The sequence below is a fragment of the Oryctolagus cuniculus genome, chromosome 2 (assembly GCF_964237555.1).
Source record: "Oryctolagus cuniculus chromosome 2, mOryCun1.1, whole genome shotgun sequence".
Classification (NCBI taxonomy): domain Eukaryota; kingdom Metazoa; phylum Chordata; class Mammalia; order Lagomorpha; family Leporidae; genus Oryctolagus; species Oryctolagus cuniculus.
The window spans coordinates 51,041,064-51,063,455 of NC_091433.1; the positions used below are offsets into that span (position 1 = coordinate 51,041,064).

At 40.3% G+C, this 22,392-nt stretch overlaps 1 protein-coding gene across 6 annotated transcripts in view; it reads right to left on the reverse strand.

Annotated features, from left to right (window-relative positions):
* The window catches only part of LOC100345657 (probable ATP-dependent RNA helicase DDX60), a 97,546-nt gene that overhangs the window by 73,015 nt on the left and 2,139 nt on the right, over positions 1-22,392 (reverse strand). For all 6 annotated transcript variants that reach the window (XM_008249590.4, XM_008249585.4, XM_051832208.2 and 3 more), the window contains exons 2-9: positions 12,607-12,691; positions 12,365-12,434; positions 11,806-11,995; positions 10,385-10,726; positions 8,531-8,647; positions 6,435-6,596; positions 3,571-3,729; positions 308-449 (exon numbers count right to left, since the gene is read on the reverse strand). In XM_008249590.4, coding sequence (XP_008247812.3) covers positions 308-449; positions 3,571-3,729; positions 6,435-6,596; positions 8,531-8,647; positions 10,385-10,726; positions 11,806-11,995; positions 12,365-12,434; positions 12,607-12,610 — 1,186 coding nt within the window. In that variant the 5' untranslated portion in view covers positions 12,611-12,691. The remainder of the gene's footprint in view (positions 1-307; positions 450-3,570; positions 3,730-6,434; positions 6,597-8,530; positions 8,648-10,384; positions 10,727-11,805; positions 11,996-12,364; positions 12,435-12,606; positions 12,692-22,392) is intronic.

The following is a 22,392-nucleotide window of genomic DNA, read 5'->3' on the forward strand; positions in this document are numbered from 1 at the left end:
TAATTAGAGTTAAGTTTTATGAAGGAATATAATGCATGTATTCAAATGAAAAATTCAGCATTTAAATTTAACTGGAAGTGCCAAATTCACAAACACTTTTCCAAAAACACTTTGTAGTGATATTGAGTAATAAGTATTTTAAAAATACAACATTCTCTCCATTACAACTAAAGAAAAATTACAGACATAAACAAAAATTGGAAGAAAGGAAAACACTTATATGCTAGAAGAACAGGAAAATTAAAATTCTAAATTATTTTTAATGTTTATCTCTGGATGAAGTGTCATTATGATAGTAAGGCAGTACCTTGTACATTTTCATTTTCATAATAAAAAACAATGTTCTTCAACAAAGCCTCATCACTCAAGTCAGAAAGGTGAATTAAATCCAGATTCCAAGATTCAAAAATGCTTATGTTACTTAGGATGAAGTATTCACACCAACTTTTCTGAAAATTAAAAATAAAATAAAGTTACTATTTTTATATTAACAATAGCCTACACAATGACTTCATATGCTTCTACGTAGAGTCTACCCAAAGGACAGGTGGGCAAGGCCATTCCAATCAGTAATGTAAGCCCCTTCCAGCAGGGGAACCATGAATGCTTTATACCTTAAAATACTAAAACATAAAATAAAAGCAAAGCTTCAGTACAGTTCTATATCCCAAACCAGGGAAAGCTGGATTTGACTCATCGTACAATTTTTCCCCCTCACACGGATCCACAGATGAAGTCCAAGCCAACAGAAATACTCCTCCTAGGCTTTAAAGTTCTCCCAATCTTCCTTCCAGGTCAAAAGCGCAGATTTTTAAAGAGAACTTCTGATGGTTCAGAGATCCCAAAGATGCTGAATCCTCTGAAGGCAGAGTCCCACCCAGCTTCACTGATGCGCACCTACCAGGTGTATGACAGCAAGGCTAGGTCCCCCCCTACAAGAGGCACAAAGGCCTCACTAATCACACTGAGTTCAGGGCAGGGCAGACTCCTGGGAGCACCATCAGCAAGCGAGAGCCTAGTTAGGCTTTCGGTTGGTGCCGGTGTCTGGGGAATTAAGCTGAGAGCAGGAAACCAAGCTCCCTTAGTAACAAAGCACAGACGCTTTCCAAATGCCAACACTGCGTTCATCCCTGTAGTGCAACAACTTCAACCCAGCACTCGCCAGCAGAAGATGGGCAAGCTGCGTGTAACAAGTCTTCTAGAAGTCATGTTTTTTTTTTTTTAAAGAGTTGAAATTAATTTTAACTATTTTATTGAATCCAAAATATTTAAACTGTTATCATTTCAACACATAATTGATGTAAAAAAATATTAACAAGACAGTTATGTGTTTTTCATAGTTCTTAAAATCTAGTCTTCCTTCCTTCCTTTTCATAGAGAGACAGACAGACGCATAAACAGAACTCCGATCCACTGGTTCATTCCCCAAATGTCCTCAACAGTGGGGGCTGGGGCAGGGCCAGGTCTCCCATGTGGGTGGCGGGAACCCAATTACTTGGGGCACAACCACTGCCTCCTAGAGTTTCCATTAGTAGGAAACTAGAATCAGGAGCCAGAGCTGGTACCCAGGTCCTCTGATGCTGGACACAGACGTCCTAATTGACATTTCAATTGCTGGGCTTTCATTTAAATGTACAGCACATCGCCATCCCATCGGCCCACACTGCACGCACTCACTGCCACTTGTGGTTACTGCTGACGGCAATGGCTGGTCCAGCTCTGGCCATGGAAGTTGGGGACACTGCCCAGAGTTGAGGATGAAATTATAAATATCAAAAAGCAGGGGCTGCCCCCCTACAGTGCAGTTTTATGTACAAATGAAACACTAGAGATCCTCAGAGCCCCAGAACAGAGGCTCTCAAACGTCAGCACGAGCCTCACTGGGAAGGGTGTTCAGCAAAGCCTGGGGTCTCAGCCAGCAGGTCTGGGAAGAGACCCCACCATCGGCATCCGACAAGGAAGAGGTGCTGCTGCTGCGACTGGTGAGGAAGCCACCCTTGGGAAACCACTGCCATGGAAGGGTTTATCCACGATCCCTATCCCATAATACCACTGGGTAAGCAGCAATCTGTGCAAGTGGGACAGCCACAGTGGCCATTCCATGGGCGTGGTACAGAAAGTGCCTCCCGTGTGTGGGTGTGTGGGCTCCACCCGGCTTTCTAGGATTGGCTGAGCTGCTTTTTCCAGAGCTTCCCAAACACGCTCTTGGCTGTGCGCATTTCACTGGCTGCCTGCAACTACGCTTCAAGTTACAGGTGCTGCCACGGCAGATGCACAGAGTGCAGGAGAGGCAAGAAGGGTGGCCGACTATGAGAAAATCAGCAGCTGACCCACAGGGCACTCATTTGGAAACTGGACAAAGAAGGCAGCTCCCCACTGGGTCTTCACTGGCTGGACTGCTGGGCCAGTTAGCTTTCCTGAGCCCAGGTTTCTCCTTTGTGACATGAGGACATACATGGACTCTTGTTGTATCTAAATGAAGCAATAGAAGTAAAGCTATTCTCATTTCCAACAATCTAATTAACACTGAGGTTCTGTATCCACTGAAACCATAAGGCATGTCCATCAGGGGCAATGTAATTATTTCAAAACGTATAAATTGGTATCTGTAAAATCCATTTCACTTAACACTTCATTTTGCTTTTAAAAACTGTATAGAAAATATTTCATAAATGATTGTACAGAGGATATTCATTTAAATGTGCATATCAATACAACTATTACATGTATACAATTTTATTAGTTTACAGATAATTCAACCTAAAAAGTTTACAAAAATTAAATATTTTGAGAAACAAATATATAAAGCAACTGCACAGTAATAAACATGCTAATGTTGTATTTTAAAATCTGATACATAATCAATAGTTTTGATTCACTAACCTGAAATGACTAAAGGAAATTAAATAGAAGCTAGAGTCTGCTGTTTTTTTTTTTTTTTTTCTATGCTCTTTTAAATAACCATGATCTCCTGTCTTCTAACAGAGTATCAAAATGTCTAGGAAGGTTCCTCGGTGAGATTTGCAATACAAGATTCTATGTTCTCACCCAAGCACCAGCAGAATCCACCTAGTACTAGTTTCACCACAGCCAATACTTACTGGATCACAGATACAAACTCAGAGATGCAACCAATGTGCTTTTTTACAGCTGAACTCTAATTACTCACTCTACATCTCCATTATGCCGGGGGAATAAAAATAATATCACACCAAGTAAAGCTTGTCTAACTCAATTACTTCTTGGCCACACCTGGATCAATTCCCTCCCTGCCTCTCCTCTCTGTTGACAGGGGCATTTATGCACGTGCCAACCTTACTTCAATATGAAAGGGGTGCCCACTGCTCAGTCTGACTGTTTCTGGCTATACCTCACTCTCCAGCGTTCTCTACACAGGCCACATATCCCGTTCCCCTGGAGCACAGAGTGAGTGGTCGGAGGACACAGAATGGCTTCCAGCTGGTTCTGTAGCTGGGAGTCTAGTGAATACAACCCTCAGGGACCACCTGTGCCATGTCCTTCTTTATGTAGCAAACAAACAAACAAAAACAACGTAAATGGATTACTTACCATTTTTAAGAAAGTCTGAATTTCCTGAATCCAAGGGGAAGTGATGAATCTAGCACTAGCTCTTTGAGAAAGAGGTAAATGGAGAAGAAACACCACACTGAGGCAATGCAGTTTGCACAAATCTTCTGTCTCCTGCAGGCTTAAACAGTGACCTTCCACCTGAATGACATAAAGCAGACAAGACCAGAATGGCAGGCTATGAAAAAGTGGGTAGTCACACTGTGCTGGGTGCAGTCACACATTCTTACAGTCTTCATGCTGCCTTCGATTTGTGTAGTGACTTATTTGAAAAGCAGAGCAACAGAGAGAGCGAGAGAGATAGAAAGAGAGAGAGCTTCCATCCGCTTACTCCCCAAATGGCCACAACAGCTGGGGCTGCACCAGGTGGAAGCCAGGAGTCAGGAACCCCATACTGGTCTCATACTGCCACATGAGTGGCAGGGGCCCAAACACTTGTGCCACCTTCCGTTGCCTTCCCAGGGATGTTAGCAGAAAGCCGGGTCTGACGCGGAGCAGCCAGGACTCAAATCTGCGCTACAATATAGGATTCCAGCATCACAACACGTGGATTAACCCTCTGCACCCCGTGCCAGCCTTTCATTTCAGGTTCTTTGAAAGTCTTTTTCTTCATACATGAACTTGACTGCATTTATACAGATATGAGATACAGGAGAAAGGAAATGGCAGTTTAGCAGCAGCTCACATAAACATGGCTCCAGATCTTCAGTCGCAGTCAGGATCCCATCCCATAGGACTCTGCATTGACGGACCCACACGTTGGATGCCCACTGTTCAAGGCATCTTACTTCAAAAATAACATCGAAAGTGTTCATGGTGGGAAGCCCACTGTGGCAGGCTTCTATAGTTGTAATCGTTCAGGTTCCTGCCTCGTGACCAATACCAAGTAGGAGCCCAGAAAGGAAGCGTGTGTAAAGCAGAAGTAGTTCATTGGAAAAAAAAAAAAAAAAAGCAGAGAAAGCGAGAGCAAAAGAAAACGCTCCCAGCAGAACCGGGAGGGGTCCTTGAAGGAAGGACCCGCTGCGGGCTGATTGTCTAGGGTTTTTACAGGCTGTCAAAGGGGGTGCATTCTCGTGATTGGTCCAGGAGAGGCACTGAGAAGTGATGGTTTTCATTGGTAAATTGGGTGAAAGTTAAGTCTCCAATTGAGACGCAATAAAGAGAGAACACTTGCAACATTCCTCCAGCTGGCATAAAATTCTTGTTACCAAGGTCAGATACAACACCACAGAGCAGCCTTGATGAAAAGGGCTAGCACATGCCATCAACCTCCTTCCCCGAAGCTGGTTGACTGACTGTTGTCAGGGCCTCGGAGATGCATCCCTAGATGGTGGGGGAAGGGCCCTGGGCCCTGTCTAACCTAGCCAGGAATCTCTCTGTCACCAAGATAGCAATATATCTGAAAAATGTGCCCAGTGGGAACAAGGCTGTGGAAATAGACATGTGAGTATTGGACATCATGGGAGAGGGACCTTGGAGCCACTTGCGGATGTTTGCAGTGGAGTGGGTGAAGCAGGGGTTGAGAGCTCATCAGTACACCTGCAGAGGGCCAATTAGGGTCTACCGACTGTGCACCGTTTCTGTGAGGACAATTTAAAGTAGTATTGCCTAATCCTGCAGATATCGGATATGCTTCAGTAAAAATACATTCAGGGAGACCCTGGAAGCAAACACACAGGATGCTTTAGGTCAATGATGATGTGCACCGTCCATTTGCGCAATTATGGAAGAAAGAGACAAAACTTTACTATCTTTCATTACTAGGAATCTCTAGCCCAGAACACTTCAGGGCTCAGATTATACAAAATGATATGCGTACATGTGTGTATACATGTGTGTGTGCTTGCTCAAGAGCACAGAGCTGTCTGTTTAGTTGAGGAGAGAAGCCAGGCTGTGACCATTAGACTCTTGATGGGCTCTAGTAGCCATAAAGAGAGCTGCAATCTTTAGTGTCTCTCCACTAGGGCCACAAGACACGACAGCAGGAATGTTCTTCGAAAAGACAGTTTGACATTGTGTGATCTGCAAACAGACCTGGATTCCATGCACACTACTGCGAAGTATCTGGTGTAAGGAATGTTCCCCAGACTCCCCGAACCTCAGTGCTGCCACCTGGGAAGCAGGAACGTTGCTAAGAAGGAATAGCACAGTGCATTTAACAAGCCCGAAACATAGTAGCATAGACTCCCCCCTAAAGTGCTACTCTTTTCTAGTTTACTTAGCCTAAATATCTGTATGGTAAAACACTAAACCATAGGCAGACATTGTGACACAGCTGGTTAGGCTGATACTCGGATGCCCGCCTCCCAAGTAGGAGTACTGGGCTGGTTCGAGTCTCAGCTACTCTGCTTCCACTCCAGCTCCCTGCTGATGCACAACCTGGGAGGCAGCAGATGACAGCCCAGGCGCTTGGTTCCTGCCACACATGTGGGAGATCTGGATGATGTTCCAGGTTCCAGGCTTCAGCCTGGCCCCGTCCTAGCTGATGCTGGCATTTGGAGAGTGAACCAGCAGATGGAGGACCTCTCTCTCTCTCACTCTCTCTCTCTCTGTCTCCCCTTATCACTCTGCCTTCTCTCTATCTCTGTCTTACTCTTTCAAAGTATAAATAAATGAACATTAAAAAATTAAAATGGCAGAGGCCATCTTCCAAAAAGCCCCATGAAATCATAGCCCAACAGATGTTTCCTTATAAATATAAATCCCCATTCTCCTCGCACTTTCGTAATTTACATAAATAAGGGGGAAACATGAGGTACACAATGGAGGAAATGGTAGATGAAAGTTAATAAGATTTCAGAAGCAGAGAGCAATGGCGTTTCTCAGTTAAATGATAACAATCACACCTCTTGGGTGTCAGTTTTCTGACCAGATGTGCTCTTCCTTCTGTTTTCTAAACGACGATGGTACAGTTCCAAAGTCAGCGCGCATGAAGTCACACAAAGGACACGCCGGATGTCAGCTCCTTCCGGCCAGATTTGCTGAAGCAGAAAAGCAGTCTCACACACCTGTTGCAGAAGGAAATTGAAACGTGTCATTCTATTTAGGAAACTATTTTCATTCTTAAGAGATCTTACTAGAAGAAATGATACAGAAAAGATGAATAGATACAGCGATATAGAACTATAATTCTTTTAAAATAGTATAAAGAGGCTGGCGTCGTGGCTCAACAGGCTAATGCTCCGCCTAGCGGTGCCGGCACACCGGGTTCTAGTCCCGGTCGGGGCACCGGATTCTGTCCCAGTTGCCCCTCTTCCAGGCCAGCTCTCTGTTATGGCCCGGGAGTGCAGTGGAGGATGGCCCAAGTGCTTGGGCCCTGCACCCCATGGGAGACCAGGAGAAGCACCTGGCTCCTGCCTTTGGATCAGCTTGTTGCGCCAGCTGCAGTGCGCCGGCCTCAGCGGTCATTGGAGGGTGAACCAATGGCAAAGGAAGACCTTTCTCTCTGTCTCTCTCTCTCTCACTGTCCACTCTGCCTGTCAAAAAAAAAATAGTATAAAGAAAAAATTGTTTTAAGATTTATTTATTTATTTGAGAGATAGTTACAGACAGAGTGAGAGACAGAGAGAGGTCGGTCTTCTATCTGCTGGTTCACTCCCCAAATGGCTGCAACAGGCAGAGGTAGGCCAATCCATAGCCAGGAGCCAGTAGCTTCTTCAGGTCTCCCACGCAGGTGTACAGCCCCAAGCACTTAAGCCCATCTTCCACTGCTTTCCCATGCCATTAGCAGGGAGCTGGATCAGAAGTGGAGAAGCCAGGACTCAAACTGGTGCCCATTTGGGATGCTGGCACCACAGGCAGAGGCTTAACCTGCTATGCCACAACACCAGTCCCCATTTTTCTGTGCTTCAACTTCTATCATGAATTTTCCTAACATACACACACACATAGATACAGTTTTGTGATATATCTTTATAGTTGAAAACAATTAAGTCTGTAGTAATCAACTTCTGAAAAAGACTGAATATTTTACAACTACAAATATCCAGGAGTTACAGCCTCAGCCTTACTTAAGAAGAGAGAAAAGTGGAGGACATTAACATGTTCCAATCCCAGTCCTTCATCCTGTTACCACACTCGCCCTGACTCAAGGCTTTGTAGTGACCAAACACACTGATCAAGAGAAATTGCAGGAAAGACAGACAGAAGAGGGACATTAGTGAAAAGTGAACTGGAACAGCACTTGAAAGACTAAACCTACCCTAAAACTGAAAAGACTAAAAAAATAGCCATGTTCAATAGAGAACAGAAGATGGGAAATGGATCTCAAAGCATGCACAATTTCAAGTGTCAGATGACATGGAAGGAGGCCAAGCAATTACAGGGATAGGCACATGATTTGAAGGGACAAGCTCCATTCATAGGGACAAACCTAACTTCAAAGGATAGAAGCTATTAGGAAGTTGCAGGATGCAAAAATCAGTATTCAAAAATCAATAGTATTTCCATATAGTAATAGCAAACTATCTGAAAAGGAAATTAAGAAAACATCCTGATTACAATAGCAATCATAAGTAGTATGTAAACACAGTCACAACAACGGAACAGGACGTGGCTCCCTGGGGTGCAATCCTGAAACAGAAAACAACATTGGTAGAGAAGGACATGAAGCTCTAATAAGGTCTGATGTTTGGTCGGTGGTACTGGGCTGACGCTGACTCCCTGGTTTTATTGAATGAATCCCGGTTACATGAAAGAATAACATTAGGGAAAGCTGAGTGAGAAGTAATGAGGGGTTTTCAAAAAGTTCCTGGAAACGCATATTATGAGAAAAAAATATACATGGATTTCAAAATGTTTTTGTACCAGAATAAACTTATCTTTTAACTCCATTTTTCCACATTTTTGAAGTTCCCTGGTATATTAGAACTCTGAACTATTTTTAAAAATTTTTCATAATTAAAAAATTGGTTCAGAGTTTTTTTTAAGAAAATTACATTACCTCTTCCATCATATTTTCCCATTTTAAATCTCCAAAAACTGTTGCTAATTCTACATCTCTGCACTCTTCCCATTGTTTAAGTAGGATTTCATAGGCACTCTTGATCGTCTTTACATTCTAGAAAATGAGGAAAGCCAGGTGAGCTGTCATAAGTAAATTATCCAAGTATTTTTCAGCTACAGAAAATCAGACATTTAAGATGCAATTTTTAGAATACATCTGTAAGTAAAAAGAAAATGCATTAATTTAATTGCAGATGGTCACCAATATTTTTAGGTTCTACCAAATAGAAATATTTTGTCTTTGCCAAATTAAATTTTGTCTGAGAATACAGTGCCTTTAATTTGTATAAAGTTTCATGAGGTTACATTTCACATAAAATTCAATAATTTTTAAAAGATTTACTTGTTTGTTTATTTGACAGGCAGAGTGACAGAGAGAGGGAGAAACAAAGATCTTCCATTGACTGATTTACTCCCTAAATGGCCATAATAGCTGGGACTGGTCCAGGCCTAAGACAGAATCCCAGAACTCCATCCAGGTCATGTGGAAGGGTGGTGAGGACTCCAGCACTGGGGTCATCATCTGCTGCCTTCCTGGGTGCATTGGTAGGGAGCTGGATCGGAAGCTGAGAGCTTAGACTCAAACCAATGCTCCAGTGTGGGATGTTGGCATTGTAAGCAATGGCTTAACCACTGTGCCACAAAGCCAGCCTCAAAATCCACTCATTTTAAGTATACAATTCAATGACTTTTAGTAAATTTACTAAGATATGCATCTACTGTCACATTCTAACTTTAGAACATTTCCAACACCTCAAAAAACCCATTGGTCCATTTAATGCAACATATTTTATAACAACAAATCTCAAACACATGAATAGAAAAGAGCCCCATTCACAGGGGCCTGTCACCTAGCAACAGCCCTCATCAGTGTTTTAACAGCATTGGCAAAGTCTTCAACTTGATTAATGAAACCTATTCAATTGCATTTCTAATGTATTCATGGAGTCTACAAATTGATAAACAAATAACCTCTTTAATCTGGATGATCAAAAAATTAGTAAATAAGTTGTCTTCTTATGAAAGGCCACAACATTAATGATTTCACTGGGACGTCTCAGCAGTGATTTTTGCCTCCAACTGAAGACATTTCTACATCATCATTAACTTGGAACCAATAATACCACACATTGGGTAAGGTCATGGGGCTTCAGTCAGACTGTATCCTTCAAATCCATGTTCTATTACAAATCCTGTGTTCACAATGAGTAAATTACATATTCAAAGATTTATTTTTACACCAGTAAAGCAAAAACAATACTAACAAAGCCAGTGCTATGATGTAGCAGGTTAGGTTGCAGCCTGAGACACTAGCATCCTATATGGGCGCCAGTTTGAGTCCCAGCTGCTCCACTTCCTATCCAGATCTCTGCTAATGCACCTAGGAAAGTAACAGTAGATGGTCCAAGTACTTGGACTGCTGAACCCACATCGGAGACTTGGAAGAAACTCCTGGTGCCTGGCTTCAGACCAGCCCAGCTCCAGCCATTGTAGCCATTTGGGGAATGAACCAGAAGATGGAAGATCTCTATGTCTCTCCCTCACTCTTTGTAACTGCCTTTCAACAAAAATAAATATTAAAAAAAGTACCAACCACTATTGTTAGAACAATAATTGTCCAATAAATTACTTCTTTTGTATTGCTATTATTACTGTATTTATATTATCATTGTTAGTGCATAGATGTCTCTTAAATCTGTCATAATTTCCATACAGCATATATAAAACTGAGTCACACAAATTAGAAAATTTTGTAAAATTCTCAAAAAAAAGTATTTTGGATATAAATTACCTGCTTGAAAAATTCCCGTAGTTTAGACAAGCTTAGCATAAGGTAGGCATAAAGTCGAAGGATATAAGATTCTTGCCCTGAGAAAAGCACAACATTGACTTTCAATGACCAAGTCTGAATCATTAAGAAATTGAAAAGATGTGTTTGTAGATGGTTCAGGCCTTCATCTGCAACTATCAGGAAATACGGGTAACTCTCTTCCAAAAAAACTTGCCACTCGTCTGATAAGCACCCAGAAAACTCAGTTCGAACATCAATGGTGGTGTTATTCTGAAGATGAAGGATTAGGGCAGTTCTCAAAGGAAGAAGTTCAGGGAAGTTGAAGTACGCGCACTCGGCATCCTGTGGGGGAGGTGGTGGGGAGGTGCATTATTTCGAAGTCATCATTTAGTAGATTGATACATATAATTAAAGGCTAAAGAAATACAATTCAATACCACCGTGTTCTGTCTCGTTGCTGGGAATAGACCCTAAACCTTGATGGCCATTTCACAAACAGGTCTTAAATCACAACTTACATGGAGAGCCATGTGTCACCTTCAGGCAGGCTCATCATACTCAAGGTCTATCACACTTTCCCTTCCTACAGTCTAGTTATTTTCCTCTCTAATCTCACTTCAAAAAGAAAAAGAATAGAAAAATACACAAAAAGCAAGTGGTGAGTGAAGGTAAATTATCTGGAGTGGGAAACGGAGGTGCATCATTTTATTCTAAAGGGGTGCTCTGGGCCATGGCAACCCTCCTGAAGCGGCACTGGTTGGTCCAGGTGGACCAAAATTAGTGCAGTTGGATTGACTGTTAGTGTCAGACCAGGACCCGGAATCATTCTTCAAAACATCACTGGCAAGCAGTAAGCAATGTTCGAAAACGTAACAATAACCTGGATTGGAAAATGAGCACAATTCTGTACACAAAGTCAGTAATTGTAAGCCATAGTTATCCTTGGGGACACACAAAATTTTTTTTATTATATACATAATCAAACAAAAAATGCAACATTCTCTTGGGAATATTTACTATGGAACAAATGAAAACAAAAGCAGGGTTAGTGAATTTGCCTAGACTCAAACACATTTTATTTGGGGCTCAAATACATTTACTCCTGAACATGAAGACAGAAGTGCTTCTCAGAGTTGGAGGAGTAGAATCAGGTTTCACTTGGGCTGCTATTGCAATTTCATCTGCCCTCATGATCTTGTATGTCCCTACAATAAAGCTCTGTTATTAGAAAGAAAAAATTAACTTAAGGGTAATGATTTCTGAATAGGGGATTGTGGGTCATTTTTATGTCTTCTTCCCTTTAAATTTTCTGAATTTTATAGATATATTTTACTTTTTAATAATGAAAAACACTATGTATGAAAGAATTTAAAGAATTCTATTAATTTTCAAAGCATAAGAACTCAGCTATCACATGTTACCTTGAAGAAAACTATGGAAAATTGTCCTCCTTTACTAGTGAGATCCAAAAGGTAGTGTTCAACCAGATAGAAGAAGTGGAGATTCTGCCCTTTCTTTAATGACTGTTCACATACAAATGTGATGAGTAATGAGTCTCCATCAATCAGGAAAAACTCAGATTCAACAAAGTCATTGAATAAACTGGAATATCTAAAATAGAAGAGAGTTAACAAATTCAAATGGAGATTAAATCACATGCAAAAAAAGGCAATACCTTTGTTATTATCTTATTATCACTGATAGCTGTACACACACACACACACACACACACGCACACACATTATCAGTATAAAGCCAAATAGATATATAGGGATACTTCAAAATGTTCATGAAAATTGAATTAAAAGCTCTAGTGTGTGTTTTTTTTCATAGCATACATTTCCATGAACTTTTTGAATATGTCTCTCATACAGATTTTCAATTTCTTAATTCCATTTTTCCACAAATTGTATGAAGTACCCTGGTATAGAAAATAAGATATATGATTCTATGGAAATTCATTACAACAAAAATACTCACTCAGCTCTTGGCATTTGACTCAGAATTAACTGTGACATTTCCTCTAAAAACGTTGTGCATTTTTTAAAATCTAAAATAAAGCAAGATAACAAATTATTTCCAATAACTGATTTCAAGAGAGGTATATTTCATTACTATTGAGAATGAAGAAACAGTGATACAATTATTTTAATTCCATTAAATTTGTGTGGCTTATAGAATCACTGGCTTATACAATAAGAATATTTTTCATTGAAAATTACCCATTCTTGACGTTACTGTGCCTCCTACTTGAACTGGAAAATACAATGTTCCTCTAAATGGCAACTGCTAATGAAAATAGCAGACCTGCAAAGAAAGAGGAAAAGCAGAAAGTCTTATTTGTCAACAAACAGTGCTAAATGATTCTACAAATACCGAGCACCAAGAATACAAGATTGAACAAAGTCAACCTGTGATCAGTTCTCCTGAAATTTTGTCAATTAGGAAACAGAATTACTAATCAAAAAATCACATCAACCATGGAAAACAAAAATGTGACAAAGTACACAAGGTCAAAGAGAGCTTTCCAGTAGAAATGCTTGAGCTGAGATCCAAAAGATTTCAGGAGAATTCACTAAGCAGCGAGGGGGCAAGCAGCATTCCAGGCAGAGAGGATACCAGGACGCCATGTGTAGTGCCCGTTGGCATGAAGGAATGTGGATGGAAGTAGGCTCTGAGAATAAGCCAGCAGGGCTGTTATGGAGAGAGTGAGAGGAAGACCAACTGCTAGAGAGGGCTAGAAAAGTAAGAGCAAATACGGAGGCAGAATCTTCAAGGCATGCTATGAAATTTTCCCTTCATCCAAGAATCAAAAATTGGCTCTTGTTGGATTTGAAGCGGCTGGTAACATGATGGCTTTGCACATTGAAAACATTACGCTAGCCATGGCACAGAGAACAGAGAGGACGGGAACAAAGTCCTTGTTAGTTGAGCAGGATGAATGCCATTGCTCAGGGGAGTAGCGAGGAGAGTTTGAGCCAATGAAGTCTGAGCATGGAGATTTCCTTGAAGAACATTTAGAAGTTGAGTTTGACATAATTTAGTAATAGAAGGGTAGGCATTTGGGTCAGTGGTCAAGATGCTGCCTGGGACACTCGCATCCTATATCAGAGTGCCTGGGTTCAAGTGTTGGCTCCACTTCTAATTCCAGTTTCCTGCCCGTGCACACCTCAGGAGGCAACAAATGATGGCTCAAGGGTTGGGTCACTGCCACGCTCATTGGAGACTCAGACTGATTCACGGCTCCTGGCTTCAGCCTGGCCTATCCCCAGCTATTAGGGCATTTGGTGAGTGAAACAGAGATAGGAGATTCCCTTTCTCTCTTCCCTTGCATTCTCCCCCACTCTCCATCTCGTTGCCTTTCAAAATAAGTAAAAAAATAAATGTTTTAAAAATGGTAATGCATCAGATATGGATCAAAGAAAGAGGACAGGGAAGTTGTCATAGATGACTATTATCTCATGCAATGGAATGAATGACTAGGCTACTCAGAGGCCAGAGAAACCTTGGAACAAAGACATGCGACAGGCAAAGACCATTTGTGGATAAACTGAATTTGACTTACTTCCAAGACTTACCATAGACCTTGTCATGTAAGTAGTTAAATGCACAGGCTTAGAGAGCGACATAAGGTCTGGGCTAGATCTGAACGACAGAGTTATTTGCACACCAATGGCAAATAAGACCATTGATGTAGATGAGCTTCTTTGGAAAAGGAGAGAGAGAATCATGGAAGAAGAGAGGGAATTAGAAATCGAATTTTGAGGACTTATTTAACAAATGACAAGAAAGAGGAGGACAGGTCTGTAAACGCAACTGGAGATGAATTACTACAGAGACAGAAGAAAATCCACCTGAACGTTTTATCATGAAAACCAAATATTGAAACATTTGCCATAGTGTTAGGACTGTGAAACATTAGTTGAATTAGAGACAATAGAGGGAGACAGACACAGACCGATAGATATGTGATGCTGGTGTCACAAGTGGTGGCATAACCCACGGCAACACAGCTCCAGTCCCACCCCCATCCCAGTTATTCTTCATCTACAGAGAACCACTCTTCACCAGGCATTGCAGATGCTACAACATACACACATACGCATGAAACGAGGTTCTCTACCCTGGTGGGAGTTGAAAGAGAATTAAGTCAACATTACAGTACACTATGCTGAGAGTCTTAGCTGAAGTGGCATAGAAAACTATCAAAGAATTGAGAACTTGGCCAATCAGGCTAGGAGAGTCAGGATCCTGTGTTCTGAGGTTTCATGGACAAGTTGAGAAGATAGATGGCAATGAAGTACGGTAGTATGCTAGGCGAGATAGGAACTATAAATCACTACATTCAAGGCAGACAAATCAGCATCAGTTTAATGCATAGAGATGTGAAACTACTTGATAAGATCAAGATTATGCAGGTTGTTCTACATGGCAAGTGTAGGGTTACTGATTGGAGATGAGGCTGGAAAGGTGGCAGTGGTCCAGGCTACAGATTCTTGTGCCCAGGACAGCAGTTTAGGCATTTTCCAGAAAAACTTCTGTCACCCAGTTCCTGCACTCGTCAACCTCACTGATTGCATATTAGCCTTACTCTCTTCCTTCTGTTTTCTAAACAGTACAAAGTTCAAAAGGAAAATGAAAGGCAGTGAAGGCTGAGGAAACAAGAGAAAACTTAACTCCAAGCATGCTACAGAAGGCACTTCAGAAACGATAATGTCATATTTCAGCAGACAAAATAAGTTAATCCATAGGTCCTCAGACAATGTTGCACAGTGCTACAGGAATTAAAACAATTTTTTTTTTATATCTGAGAGGCAGAGAGACACAGAGAAGCAGACAAAGAGTGCCTGTCTGCTGTTCATCCCCCAAATAGCCTCAAAAGCCATGGGCTGATGCCAGGAGTAGGGAGCTCAGTCCAGGTCTCCCATGTGGGTACAGGGATTCAACTACTTGAGCCATCACCTGCTGTCTCCCCGGACCCCATGAACAGGAAGCTGGAACCCAGAGCCAGAGGCGGGGCTCAAACTCAGATACTCAAATGTGAGAGAAATGTGTGCTAACCTGAGTCATAATGCTAGAACAAACGTCTGCTGCTCAGGAATTTTTTACAGCACTATCAGACAATAAATATCTAATAGTGTCACGTACTTAGCAGTTAGATCACAAAAAAATTAATAAGGATTTAGGTCCTAAAGACACAGAAATTATCTAAAGGAATAATGCAAAAGAAATAACAAGAGGAGTCTTCAAAAAGTTCACAAAAAATGTTTGTTATGAAGAAACTATACATGGATTTCAAATTTTTTGCACCAAAATAAAATTGCTTTCTAAATCTATTTTTGCACAAACTTTTTGAAATACCCTTGTGAAATTTTTAAAATTAGCTAACCACAACTACTATTGAAATGTGGTGCCTCAACTCTCCTTAATTTGAAAAGTATGGGATTTCATAACCAGCCTGCTAGTCTCCTCCCACATACCCATTCAGTAAATCTTCCATATTAAACTCTACCCTAAGCACATCCACACCTCAACACTTATTGGCACTGTGGTGAAGCAGGTTAAGCCACCGCCTACAGTGCTGGCATCCCATGTGGGCACTGGTCCAAGTCCCAGCTGCTCCACTCCCAATCCAGTTCCCTGCTAATGTGCCTGGGAAGGTAATGGAGGATGACCCAAGTGTTTGGGCCCCTGCCACCAACATGGGAAACCTGGATGAGGCTCTTGGCTCCTAGTTTCAGCCTGATCCAACCCCAGCCATTTTAGCCATTTGGGGAGTGAACCAGTGAATGGAAGATTTCTTCCCTCCTCTCTCTGTAATTTTACCTGTCAAAGACACAAATAAATCTTAGAAACAAAAAGAATTCAGAATCATTATCCCTTTTTCAATGGAATGAAAGTTTCCTTTCATTTAAGACAGACACATGCTAGGAAAATAAAAATAGTCGTCTGTACATCTGTAATAACTGCTGAATGAGTATACACCATGGAAATGAACAACACAAATAAAAACATTCTTATCATACTCATTTAACAGGATCACGAGTCCACAAGGAGAAAGCACTTGGGTCATAAGTGACTACTTCAGGAAATGCCCTGCTAGGCCAATCAGCCAAATATCTGGCAGTGTTGTTAAGACTACTTTATTCTCCTCAGCAATTGTCCATGTAACTGCTCACCTGTGACCCTAACACGAGTTTCACATAGTGGTTGCTGCACACCACTCAGAACTTGCTGGCTCCCTCAACTTGTCTGGATGTCTCTGCCCTGACAATCCTCAACCGTTGCTTTGCTCTCTGGGTAAACTGGAGACCACTCTTGTGGCCTCTGCAAGAGTGTATGTCGGGGGCGGCGGCAGATGTTGAAGTTGACTAGTGTGTTCACAATCCCAGTCCTTCTCTGCCTGGAGTGAGCTCACGGTGCCTGTGCACCCAACTAACATCCCCTTCTCCCTACTGTCAGAGGTGCTGCACCACACCCATCCTGCCAGATACAGTGGACTGTTACCCCACCCACAAACAGTGGCCAGAGCTCCCTGCTCCCACCCCGGATACACCCCTGGAACTCCAGGGTGAGTCTCAGGCACTCCACCAACCCAAAGAGGCATGTTTCCTAAAGCAAAGCCTTCAATAATAAAAAGGTAAGTGATCCCTCAGGTATGTAAAAACCAATGTGGAAACACACACACACAAAACATGAAAAAAGGATGGTAATTTGACTCCCCAAAAGGAACACTATAATGCATTAATATTGGACTGTGAAGAAGGGGATACTGATGGAATGACTGTAAAGTGACTCAAGAACACGGAGAAACAGTTACACGGAGAAAGAAAATCCATACAAGACGTGGACGAGAATTCTGTGTGGATAGAGATATTGAAGGAGAATCAGACAGAAATATTAGAAATGAAATATTTGATAAGTCAAATGTAAAATACATTTGAAAGCCTTAATAGACTCAGTGAGAGTGAAGAAAGAATCTCAATCTAGAAGACATGTGTTTCTAAATATCTCAGTGAGACAAAAAAAGAAGCAAAAATTAGAACACAGTGTTCAGGAACTATGGGATACCATCAAATGATCAAATATATGACTCTTAGAAGTTCCAGAAGTAATTGCTTAGACAACACATTCAGTGAAATAACAGCAGGAAATTTCTCCACTCTGGAGAAGGACATGGACATCCAAATACAGGAAACAGAGAGACCCCAAAATAGGCAACATCAGAAAAGATCCTCACCACAATGCATTATAGTCAAACTTTCAAAAGTCAAACATAAAGAGACTATACTAAAATATGCAAGATATAAATGTTAGGTACCCTTTAAAGGTCGCCCATCTTTAACAAGATTCCTCAACAGAAATGCTACAGGTCAGAAGAGAATCAAAAGATATAGTTCAAGTCCTAAAAGAGAAAAACTGTCATTCCATAATACTTTATCCAGGGAAGCTCTCATTCATAAATGAAAGTGAAATAAGACCTGCCAAGAAGCAAAAATAAAAAGAATTTGTCACCACCCAGCCAGCCTTACAAATGACACTTAAAGATATACTACACACAGGAACACAGAAAAACATTCTTTCAGCAACATGAAAGAATGTGAGGGCAGAAAACCTCTTGGTAACAGAACAAAGAAGGAGCCAGCACTGTGGTGCAGTAGGTTAAGCATCCCATATGCACACTAGTTCAAGTCCCGACTGCTTCACTTCCAATCCAGCTCCCTGCTGGTGGCATGGGCCCAGGAAAGCAGTGTAGGAGGGCCTAAGTGCTTGGGCCCTGGCACCTGTGTGGGAGACCCAGAGGAAGCTCCTGACTCATAGCTTGGATCGGTCCAGGTCTGGCCATTGTGGCCATTTGGGGAGTGAACCAGCAAATTGAAGATCTCTCTCTCACCCTCTCTGATGTAAATCTACCTTTCAAATAAATAAGTAAATCTTTAAAACAACAACAGAACAAAGGAGATTCAAAACAAATAAAGGAGTATGCCTAGAAAAATGGCAGGACCAAGCCATTACTTACCAACAATAACTTTGAATAGAAATGGACTATATTCTGTGATTAAAAGGCACAGACTGGCTGACTGGATAAAAAAATAAGACCTATCTAAATGCTGTCTACAAGAAATATACTTCGGGGCAGGCGCTGTGGCATAGCAAGTAAAGCCACTGCCTGCAATGCCAGCATTGCATATTGGCACTTGTTCAAGTCCCAGCTACTCCACTTCCAATCCAACTCTCTGCTATGGCCTGGGAAAGCAGTAGAAGATGGCCCAAGTCCTTGGACCCCTGCACCCACGTGGGAAGACCCAGAGGAATCTCCTGGCTCCTGGCTTCAGATTGGCACAGCTCCAGCCATTGTGGCCAGTGGGGAGTGAACCAACAGATGGAAGACCTCTCTCTCTTTCTGTTTCTCCTCTCTCTGTGTAACTCTGACCTACAAATAAATAAATAAATAAATCTTAAAAAAAAAGAAATATACTTCACCAATAAACATACATGCATACTGAAAGAATAAGAATGGAAAAAGATATGCCATGCAAATGGAAATCAGAAATGAGCAAGAGCAACTATTCTCATGTCAGGTAAAATAAATTTTTTTTAAATATGTGTTTGCTTATTTTAGAGGTACAGTTACAGAGAGAAAGAAGGAGAGACAGAGAAAGATCTATCCACTGGTTCACTGTCCAGATGGCTACAACTACCAAGGCAGGGCCAGGCCAAAGCTAAGATCCAAGAACTTCTTCCAGGTTTCCCACATGGGTGTGGGGGCCCTAGGACTTGGGCCATCCTCCACTGCTTTCCCAGGCATATTAGCAGGGTGTTGGACCAGAAGTAGAGCAGCAGGGGCTCAAACCAGTGCCCATGCAGGCCATGGCTTAATTCACTGTGCCACAGTGCCTGTCCAGGTAATGTAGATTTTAAATTAAAAACTGTTAAAAGAGAAAAAGTTGGTCATTATGCAATGATTAGTGGACGAATTCAACAAAAAGATGTGACTACAGTAAATGCATATATACTCAATGCCAGGGCACCCAGTTTTATCAAATCCTCCAATACAGTAATAATGGGAGAATTCCAACACCCCACTTTCATCAATGAACAGGTCAGCTAGACAAAAATCTCAATGAAGAAACAACAGAACTAATCTGCAGTATAGAGCAAATGAATTTAAGAGATATCTACAGAGCATTTCATCCCACAGCTACAGAATAGTGTTTTTGTCAGTGTATGTAATATTCTCCTGGAACACCATATAATAGAACATAAAACAAGCCAAACACAAATTTTAAATAATTGAAATCCTATCATTTATCCTTTCAAACCACAATGGAATTAAGCCTGAAATTAACAACAAAAGATACTCAAGAAAATATACAATCACATTGAGACTAAATAACATGCTCCTGAATGAACAATGGCTCATAGAAGAAATCAAAAGGAAAACTTTAAAAATTCCTTGAAATGAATGAAAATGAAACTGCAACATATTAAATTTATTAGATACAACAAAAGCAGTATTAAGAGGAAGGTTTACAACAATAATTGCCTATGTCAAAAAATTGGAAAGGTATGAAATAAATTATCTAACAATGCATCTCAAGGACCTAGAAAAACAAGAACAAGCCAAACCCCAAATCAGCAGGAGAAATTAATAAAAAATAGAGAAGAAATGAACAATATAGAAATCAAAAATATTATACAAAACATCAGTGAAATGAAGAAAAGACCCAAATTAACAAAATCAGAGATGTAAAGAGGAGATGTTACAACAGACACCACAGAAATACAAAGAATAATTAGGAATTATTACAAACAAATGAATAGATTTGGGGGCACGTATAATTTAACAAAATTGAGACTCAAATACATAGAAAACCTGAATAGGCCAATAACCAAGATTGAATCCGTAATAAAGAGCCTCCCAATAAAGAAAAGTCCAGGACCAGATGGCTTTACCAGACCTTCAGGGAACAACTAATTTCATTTCTGTTTAACTTATTCAAAACAATTGAAGGGAGGGAACCCTTCCAAACCTATTCTATGAAACCAGGATTACCTTAACTTCAAAATCAGAGAAACCAACAAAATACAGAACTATAAACTAATATCCTTGATGATCATAGATTAAAAAAAATCCTCAACAAAATACTAGGAAATCAAATTCAACAACACATCAAAAAGATCATCCACCCATACCAAGTGGGATTTACCCCAGGATGCAGGGATTGTTCAACAAATGCAAAACAATAAATATGATTATATCAACAAAATGAAGGATAAAAACCATATGATTATCTCAATAGATGCAGAGAAAGCATTTGACAAAACACACTATTCTTTTATACTAAAAAAAAAAAAAAGTGGGTATAAAAGGATCATACCTCAGCACAATCAAGGTAATATATGGCAAACACACAGTCAGCATCATATTGAATGGGGAAAAGTTGGAAGCATTTCCACTAAGATCCAGAACCAGAGGAGGATGCTCACACTCACCATTATTATTCATTATAGTTCTAGAAGTTTTAACCAGAGCCATTACACAATAAAAAGAAATCAATGGAATACAAATTTGATGACATAATCCTTTATATAGGAGGAACCAAAAGACCCCACTAAGAGACCACTGGAACTTATAAGAGAATCTACAAAGTTGCAGGGCACAAAATCAATAGCATTATTATATTACTAACAATGCTCTGGCTGAGAAAGAACATGCAAAATTAACCCCATTCACAATAGCTACAAAAAAGTTAAATACCTTGGGATAAATTTAACCAACAATATGAACAATATGAACAATGAAAATTACAAAAAATTAAAGGAAGAAATAGATGAAGACACGAGAAATGGGAATATGTTCCATGTTCATGAGTTGGAAGAATTAAGGTCATCCAAATGTCCATATCCAAAGAAATTTACAGATTCAATGAGATACAACTCAAAATACCAAGGATATTTTTCACAACTTTAGAAAAAAAATCCTTGGATTCATATGTAAATAAACAAGATCCCAAACAGCCAAAACAATCTTAAATAATGAAAACAAACTTCAAGACATATCATAAATAAACCACCATGAGGTTTCACCTCATCCCAGTTTGAATGGTTTTCATACAAAAATAAAAACATAACAAATTCTGCCAAGCATGTGGAGGAGAGGGTACCCTAATAGGGTTGATAGAAATGTGAGCTGGTACAACCATAACGGAAGATAGTATGGAGATCCCTCTGAAAACTAACAATGATCTACATTATGACCCAGCTACCCTACTCCTGGAAATACATCCAAAGAAAATGAAATTTGCATATGAAAGGACTACCTGTACTCCCATCTTTATAGCAGATCAATTCACAATAGCTAAGATATGGAATCCACCTAGATGTCCATCAACTGATGACTGAATAAAGAAAATGTGTTATATACAACCATAAAAAAGAATAAATCCTGACATTTGTAATGAAATGGATGGAAATATTGATCATTATGCTAAGTGCAATAAGCCAGACCCAGAAAAAAAAAGTATCACGTTTTCTCTTATATGTGGTAGTTTATATATATATATATATACACATATACAGATATACATCTATAATTTTAATGTTTTGTTTTAAAATTTTCTGTATATGAGTGAAATGGACACTTTTCTTTTGATTATTGTTTATAGCCCTTGCCTATATGCCTGCTGAACCTTAGTCCTTCTACTATTTGTTTGTTGAACTCTTTATTTAATGAAGTGATAAGCCTCCAATTATAATGTAAATTAAAATATGTTATCTCAAACCTTACCAGGAAGAAAGAGATGCAGGGAGGAGGGAAGGGGAGAGAAGTATCCTTGTATCTATGGAATTGTATCTGTGAACTGCACTGAATCTGTTCTCTCTGAATTAGTATCACATTAACAAGGGAATTGATGAGAAGTATGTTGTAGTAATTATTTGTGGTGACCCTGAGAATCTAATGTATTAATAAATTCTTTAAAGATTATGTATCAAAAATTAATGAC